Source organism: Hippocampus comes, unplaced genomic scaffold (genome assembly GCF_001891065.2).
Source record: "Hippocampus comes isolate QL1 unplaced genomic scaffold, H_comes_QL1_v1.1 scaffold229, whole genome shotgun sequence".
NCBI classification, from domain to species: domain Eukaryota; kingdom Metazoa; phylum Chordata; class Actinopteri; order Syngnathiformes; family Syngnathidae; genus Hippocampus; species Hippocampus comes.
The window spans coordinates 101,801-110,471 of record NW_017806060.1 but is presented as its reverse complement, the minus strand read 5'-3'; the positions used below and the strand labels follow the sequence as shown (position 1 = coordinate 110,471).

Here is an 8,671-nt window from a genome sequence, read left to right as displayed (position 1 = left end):
CGTCGACGCGACTTGGCCGCACCTCTCGTAAGGTGGGCGGGGCCCAGACACCACGCGGTGGTGGCTCCGTCGTGGCCGCAAAGTCCTCATTTCAAAATCGGGTTCAACCAAAGCCGAGTTGAGTATTCTTCCCGTCACAGATTTGGTAAAAGACCTGAGCGCCCCGTCGTTGCAAACTGCACCAGGCAACGTCCTCCGCTTGAGGTGCGCTCAAGTAGCTTACCCACAACTGAGCGATACAAAGAGGGATGCGCGCTATTCGTGCCGAAAGGGCACCATGCACATTGAGAAATGCTCCGATACTACGAAACCAATACTAGACCGGGCTCAAGAGAAGTAGACGACAACTTGATCTGTCCTGTAACAGTTTCCGTTTCGAACTTGAGGCAGTCTCAGTCTCAGTGACCACATTTGAATGGCTCACGTCTGGCGCTTCAAACATACGTGGCAGCAACTTGTGCATTTGAGGGACCACTCGAGACACCAAATGACTGCTTTGATGAACCATGGGACAAAAGTCCTTCACTTCACGCTGCACGAGGAAACAATTGACATCAAGACTCAACTCTTTCCACCTCAGGTGCTCCAGTGATCGTTTTCGATTAGAAATGAAACCGAGGCACAAACTCGCAAGGCCGTGGCGCGACCGCATGTTTGCTAACTCTTGCTTACTTCAGGTAAGATTGTCTTTTGAGCCTGCGCGGAAATCATACCCTTTGATTCCGAACGCACCGCTTGGTGCTGCCGTGTCGGTTAGCAACAGAACGCAAGCGTCGACACACACACTTTCCCGAGCAGATGACACTGGAGCAGTCCCAGATGGAAACCGTAGAGGACTTGATGGAGTGATTGACGCATCGATCCGGCGCTTGCCGGGTTAATCAGAGTTTGCCGAAAGGCTCATACTTGTTATCTTGAATAACGTGGTTGGACTCACACCTTTTAAGTCATGTCGGAGGCTGCTTACTGAGGTGCTGTTTTGGTTTGCGACAAGGCCGCGGTGGGTTCAGCATTCGACTCCTTAACGTGCTTAATCTATGCAGGCGGTGAAGTCAAATGAAATGTAAAGGCGTACGCGGTAACCCCCCTGAAGACAAATTTGTTGTGCTGCCGCAAACCCAAAAGCATTCAAATCATATAAACATTATCGCGTGTAATACGTCTTGTCTCCGCGGAAGCAGATGAGTATCAAGACAAAACGCTTTGTCGCCGCGCTCACTTTCAAATATCATATCACCGTGATTTATTTGACTCTTATTTTAGCTCGGAAGGAAGAAAGTTAACTTTCGGGAGCAGGGCGCGAGAAAAACGCAACGGTTAAACGCAAAGTAAAGACGGCCGGGGGGAGGTACGATTTGACGGACGCTTTTGTCAGCCAATGAAAATGCTTGTCAAAAGATGGAGCTAAACAGATTTTTTTTCCATTTCGCAGGAATGGCGATAATTTGCGCGAGGGCGACCATTTAAGACAGCTTGTATTGCGGTTCACGTTGCTGTTTTGGTTAGCAACAAAAACCTCGGCGCGGCGGCACAAAGAACTGCTGATCCACCAGATGTCAGACTTAAATGGAACAACAAACGTCGCTTCAAGGCGCTCGCTGCTCCAATTGAAAAGCTCCACACGTGCTGCTGTTTTAGTTCGAAATCAAAAACAATCGCACGACAACGTGGGGCGACCACACAGAGTCGTGTAAATCTCTGCCACGTTGCTGAAGACGCTCTCAGCTTCATGTACTTCATCTGAGTGAGTGTTCACTCGTTGCAAGAGAGGCCGCCGTTTCGATTCGCAACATCTCCAAAACATCGTAGCGCGGCCACGCCGTCGCTCAACTGGAACGCCGAATGCCAGATCTTCTCTTTCGGCTCGATTTCGGAGGGGATCCGCGCGTCATTTGTACCTGATGTAGTCGTTCCGGCAGAGGATCATGCCGCTCTTGGTGTAGCACGACGTGCCGATCTCGCCCAGCTGCGCCTGGCAGCACGAGCACTTGAGGCAGCGACTGTGCCAGTAGCCGTCCATGGCGTACAGGAGGAAGCGGTCGGCGATTTTCCCGCCGCAGCCGGCGCAACGTTTCCACGGCAGCGAGCCGGCGGACATGGACGGCGGCGGCTGCTGCTGGCCGTTTCCTCCGGGGTTCACCATGGTTCCTAGAGGTGGGGCGGAAAAAACAAAACAAAACAGAATTGACATCCGGTCGTGCCTGTTGATACTTGGTTTGAGAGAAGGATGCCTCAGAATATAAAGATGGACGGACAGAACATCGTGGAGCAATAACATGGCAACGCTTAGTGGCACACTAACTGTCAATCAAGATGGCCACGATGCATATTTGCGAAAAACGCGCCGACTAGCAAGTTACATAAAGTAGTTCACCGGAACATAAGCATACACAACATTGTGGAGGGACCACATTGTGACAGTCCTCCAGCGGGAAAAGGAGAACCATTTGGGAGAAATAAAGCAGAATGGCCAAAATCGGGATTGACGGGGAGGAATAAATATGTGGCCTAGCTGCACGGATCATCAACGCGGACGCACGCAACAGTGTTGAGCGACCACACGTCAGGAGCCCAACACAAGAAAAACTGAAGACGATTGAAAATATTTTGTCGCAATGAAAGCAAAAAGTGCCAGGAAGCGAGTTTCACTACGCAGGGCGTCGCTCATCAAAACAAACAGACACAACAAACATTGTGCAGCAACCACTTGTTACGGGGGTCTACGCCACCCAAAAAATAAAAAGAGGGCATTCTTTGGGAGAAATGAAGTGCGCAAAAAGTTCAATTCAAGGCAATCTGTGTCGAACGAATCCATCTCTTCGTTCTGTGAAAGATAACATACCGACACACAACGTTGTGGAGCGACCACGTGTCTGCGACGACTCCAAGGAACATGAACATGCATGCACACAACCCTGCGCACTGACCACGTGTCTGGTAGAAAAACAAAATGGGACTTCGAAAAATATTTGGTCGAAATGACGCAAAGCAAGTGATGACAAAACGGGGTAACTCTCTGAAACATCACCAAAGACACCACAGAGCGCTTGAAGGCCAGCGTCTACGGGGAAAAAAGGAATATTTTGAAGAAATGAGGCAAAACATGAAGAACTCCCAACAGAATGGACGGGACAAATAAGAGGCGGCGGCGCTCCCTGGAACGTAAAAATGGCTGAAAACGATTGGCGAGAGACGACAAGTAAAAATGGACACATTTGGAGACGTAAATGAAACATCAAGAAGCGAGCCTGATTGGACGTGACATATATAAGCGCCCCTCACTTATTTGTCGCGTCCGGTCTGAGCATAAACGTGGATATGCACAACACTGTGGAACGACCATCAGAGCGCTATTCGGCACGAAAGATGCCATCGCCGCCAAGCGCATGATCAACGATGAACATGTCGGGTAGGTGCTGCTGTTTCTGTTATCCACGGACCACAAGCATGAGCGTGCGCAACATCGGCGTCTACGGGATGCTCATTGTCGCTGCGCACGGGGAACTTCGCCACACTTTTGATTCATTCAGCGGGCTACTTTTCAAGATGAAACTTTTTACTTTGTTTGCCGAGAGGAAACCGAAAGGCGCCTATTTGAGGGAGATCTTCAAAACGACAATTAAAATACACTTCCTTGCTGTATTGTTCCACAATGGTACGCGCCTGGGTTTACCATCCTTTGTTGGAACGTATTTTTTTGGGGGGGGGGGGGCTGTTGTTTTTTGGGGGATAAAGTGTGGCGTTTATTCAAGGGAGGCATTTGTCACTTCTGACCTTCTCGAACTTGACATCCTTCATCATTCTGCTTCCAAAGATGACGTCTTGAATACGTTTCTGCCAAGCGTTCTTGCGTCAAGCAGCCATTAAATGTCGTTTAAAAAAGTGTAATCCCCCTCGGATGGTGGCGAGGCAGCCAAATCTTTTTGCTACAGGCAGGTAGGCTAATTGTGTTCTGGGCAAGAGGAAGGGGGAGGAAGCGGAGAGCAGGAGGTCGGTGGCGGCGGTGGGGGAGTCCATTCACCAAGCCATTAGCGATGGCTTTTAGGGACAAAAGCAGGCAGCCTACCTTTCGAGCTGATTGCATCTGAGGAAGAGGAGGATGAAGGAGGCGACCTGAAAGTGACTCCCCCGGGTAAACAACGCGCAGCCATCGTCAAGTTTCACACAGGAGGAGGAGGAGAGGACAGTGGAGTGGAAAGGAGCTTTTTAACTTCACTCAGGTAAATTACATGGCCGGGTAATTTGAAGACGGCAAGAGATAAGATGGCGTAAAAGCATCAGAAGAAGTGTGTTTGTTTTGTTCGGTTTGAACGAAAAACGGCATGCTAACAAACGTCAGCTAGCATACGTTCAATTACAAAAAAGTCAAGTTCGCCCCCCCCCCACACACACACACAAAACCTCCCAAAAAGGTTGTCAACCACGTTTTTAAAACATGCACTAATTCAACAAAAACTAAAGAAAACTCACCTAGTTTCAAACGCGTTCAAGTGAAGTGAACAAGCAGGAGAAAAATTCAAAAAAGTCCGAGAAGTTGGGTTTTGTACCCCCCCCACCCCCCAAAAATAGTTTCTGAGTTATGGTATTTCCAGCGTTTTACTGCTTCGGCGTTCGGTTGCGGCGAGAACACGGGGAGTCCATGGCGAAAAGAAGATCGGAGGTCTGCCTGACCGCCGTAAGGTCCTCACGCCGAGCGGAGCGTGCCTTTGACGGGTTGGGAAGCGCGGAAGATGCTGCTGTCGTTTCTCCCCAGATGGGAGCTCCTGCGCTTCACGTTCTTCGTGTCTCTGACTAGGAAACGAGCGCCCGCAGAAATGACTTCTTGCTTGCGTGACGAAACAACGCTGCAGCCAATCGGGGCCAAGATAGGGGAAATGGAGGGTGGGGATTAGCGACAGCCAGCCAATCAGAATGAGTGACAACGGGGAAGGAGGGGCGGGGGGCGAAGAGCACAAAAACCTCGCAAATACTAAACTGTATCACTGTTATTTTCCATGTATATTTGACAAATGCCCATGTTAAATGATCGTCTTTTATTATCTTCTGTACGGGATGACATTGTCATTATTTACATTCTCAATGGAAACTTGCAGAAAGCAGACGTAACCTCGCGCCTGACTTTAATTACCTGACATTCCAGGAGGGCGTAGCGTGCCAAGTCCTGGCACGCATCGACGTGTGTTCTGATTATTTACGTGAAGTGGCGCCATCGTCTGGCACAGAGGGTAATTGCAGCGAGGCGCGAGGCTGTCGTTTGTGACCTCATCGAAGACCCCTGGGAAGTTGGCTTCAAGCTAAGAGGGCTGTTTTTAGAGAATAATAAGGCAAAAACCTCTTTTAATTGTTCATTTTAAGGGGGAAGATTGGTTCAGGGGGTGTTTGTAGGCAAGAAGAACACTGGTTCTGGGGTTGGTTAAAGACAAGAAGAACAGTTTAGGCGTTGTTGGTTTTAAGGAACAAGACTGGTCAGAGAGTTTGTTTTGGCAGGACAGGTGGCAAACTCTGGTCCTGGAGGGCCACTGTCCTTCATGTTTTAGATGTTTCCTTCCTCTATTCGAGTGATCAACTCATCAGCAAGCTCCACAGGAGCCTGATAACCATCCTGATCATTTGAATCCAGGAGTGGAGTTTGACACTTGCGCATGGTTGAAGGCCGCTCGTGGAAAAGCAGGCGCTCCATACAAAGACTGTGACAATTTGGTCTAACAACACAGAAGAGGCGCTGGTTCTCGCTGTGGTTGTTTTTTCTTATTCCTCAAAAGTTTTCTATCATCAAGTTGAATGTAATTGAGTAAAGTAGTTCCAGTAGGGGAAAAAAAAAAACATTTTTGGGAAGAAGAAAACTGTTTAAGAGTTGTTTTTTTTTTTTTAAGGACGTAGATGCTAAGTGATGCATGCGTTTGAGGGAGGAATAGAAGTGATTTAGCTTTTGGTTGTAGCCTGGTACAGATGCTGGTTTTAACAAAGAAGGCAATTTAGCTTTTAGGGAAAAAATGAATGCGGGGAAGTGTGTGTGTGTGTGTGTGTGTGTGTGTGTGTGTGTGTGTGTGTGTGTGTGGTGGGACAGCATTCCCACCGTCAGAAAACTGATCACCTCCTTTCTTTGCTGAGATCTTTGTGTCCCATGGCAGTTTGTTTTCCCCAAGCAGCCGCACGATGAAACAGATTAAAAGGCATCCGCAAACAGTATGGCGGGGCCGACCTCAGATGTTTGGATGCTCCCCACAGGGCTGATCTCACCCCAAGTGAAAAGGAAACCGCAGCGCTTCGTAATGAAGACGCTTGTCCTGCCAGGGGGAGGAAGGAAAAAAAAGAAAGAAAAATCAAAAGAATTCATGCCGATGGTTAGCTTCACACCAGAGTTGTGTTCTGTTCCGGCTTCAATCGGGGGCTGAGCAAACAACAATTTCAACGTCCTCCTTCTCCCTCGTTCATTTTCAATGCTGACGTCAACGAAGTGAGATTTATTCGTGATTGCCCCGATGAATGCGGAGCGCTCTTGTTTCCTTCAAGACATCCAGAAAACTTGGAAGAATTCAAGAAATCCACTCTTCCCTCTGCATGCGCTTTAGCTTAGCATCAAATACACGCAGCACTCAGATTGTTGAATGAGTCGTCTTCTCTGAAATAAACATTTGAAACCAAGTGACCTTTTTCCCGACAATCTGCCCCGACTCGAATTGAACTTCAAACCGATGTTCTTCCCTGAGGCGGGCCCACATCATGTGAGAACACAAATGAAGGGGACTGCCGCCAAAAAAGTGACTTGATTGATTCTTGCCGTATGATTCTTGCCCCCCCCCACTTCTGCAAACACAGATCTCCCTGACCCCACACCTCTTCCTCCCGCAGCGACGTGCCGTAATTATTCATTTAAAAAAAAAAAAAAAACAAGGCTGAAGACCACTCAGAGTAATTCCTCTCTGCTCTGTGTTATGAGAAGCTCATTAAAGGAAGCTGGGAACAAACAAAGCTTTTTTTTTTTTTTCCTCCCTGCGAGCCCTCCTCCTCTTTTCAGACTCCTCTCGTAATTTCCCTCTGTTTTAATCATTGAAATCAATTAATCAGCGCACACTGGAAAAGATATTCTGCACCATCTTTCCGCCGTGTTTTTGTTTCGGCTGATGAGATTGTCAAGACAGCTCCGGAGCAAAGTGGGCTCACGTCGCCCGCTTGCCAAAGGGGAAATCAGCTCGGCGCAGCGGCGTCTCCTCGGAGCTCCACGAATAATAAAACAATTAAAGTGGGAGGAAAAGATTGTCTTTATACATCTGATGTCTTTCCAATGAGGCCGCGGGCATCTCATAATGAACATGTTTTGTCATGGAAAACCCACTTGGCAAATTCAAAGTCCCGGGACAACTTTTCCTACAGGCGGGATTCACTTTTGAACTTTTTTTGGAGTTTTTTTTTTTTCCAATCAAGTAAAAACAACGCGTGAACTTGTCTTCGTCCCTAAAACCAGGCCAGAATTAACCAGTCGTAGTCTCAAACTACCAGGCTCGGACAAACGCCTGACTCAAGTCATCTTACCTTGAACCAACACCCGAACTGGACCAGAACCAAAGGCTAAACTCGCCGTCTTCTTTCCTTAAAAGCAATGCTTGAAACAGCCGTCATTCATTCATTCATTCATTTTCTGATCCGCTTTATTCTCACAAGGGTGCTGGAGCCTCTCCTTGCTGTCTTTGGGCAGAAGGTGGGGGACACCCTGAACCGGTCGCCAGCCAGTCGCAGGGCACACACATACGAGCAACCATCCGTGCTCACACTTGCACCTAGGGACAATTTTGAGTGTTCAATCAGCCTGCCATGCATGTTTTTAGAATGTGAGAGGAAACCGGAGTACCCGGAGAAAACCCACGCAGGCACGGGGAGAACATGCAAACTCCACACAGGGAGGCTGGAGCTGTAATCGAACCCGGTACCTCTGCACTGTAAGGTCTACGCACGAACCACTGGCCCACCGAGTCGCCCAACCAGCCGTCAATCTTCTCAAATAGAAGAATAAAAATAATAATAATATACAATCAAATAGAAGAGTGCTTGAAGCCTTGCTTTGAGGCACAAAGAGAATTGCTTCGGCTTCAGGCAAGTAACAAGACGAGTCCAGGTGTTGGTTTTCAGGACAAAGACCAAAAGTCCGATGCTGCTGGTGAAGTTGTCGGTTTTTAGGAAGCACTGATTTCGGTGAGACACTTTTCTTTGGCCACATACCAACACCGTCCCGCCATACCAAACGTGCTGCCCCAACATTGCTTTGACGCTCAACGTATAAGACAGAAAGACTCGAGGCACATTCCAAAGCCGCCATCCGCGCGCTAAAAAAAGTGCACGGCACGTCCCCCGTAACGAACGGAAAGCCACCAGTCCAACGGGCGACCCCCCTTTAAGCGCTTTAATCGGCGGATAATTAATTCCGCACACTATTCTCGACTCCCCGTTACGCGTCTGCGTAACAAACACACAAACAGCCGCTAACGACGCGCCCTTAATGAAACGTTGTGAATCCTTAACGAGTCCCGAAGCCTGGTGATGAATTTCATAATTATTCGGCCCCCGCGTGAGCGGCGCGGGAAAGCCATCAGTCAAGGCAAATGAGTTGGCATCCATTAAGGCTTTGCGATGTCTTGTCAGGACGTTGGCTTTATTAGCTCCTTACAAGCATTGC

General features: G+C 48.5%; 1 protein-coding gene across 1 annotated transcript in view; it reads right to left on the bottom strand.

Moving 5' to 3' along the window:
* lmo4b (LIM domain only 4b) overlaps positions 1 to 4,849 on the bottom strand; it is a 15,536-nt gene extending 10,687 nt beyond the window's left edge. Inside the window, exons 1-2 of the mRNA XM_019893165.1 lie at positions 4,471 to 4,849; positions 1,899 to 2,148 (exon numbers count right to left, since the gene is read on the bottom strand). Of these exons, the coding sequence (XP_019748724.1) occupies positions 1,899 to 2,143 (245 nt within the window). The 5' untranslated portion in view covers positions 2,144 to 2,148; positions 4,471 to 4,849. The remainder of the gene's footprint in view (positions 1 to 1,898; positions 2,149 to 4,470) is intronic.
* Between the last annotated feature and the right edge of the window lie 3,822 nt (positions 4,850 to 8,671).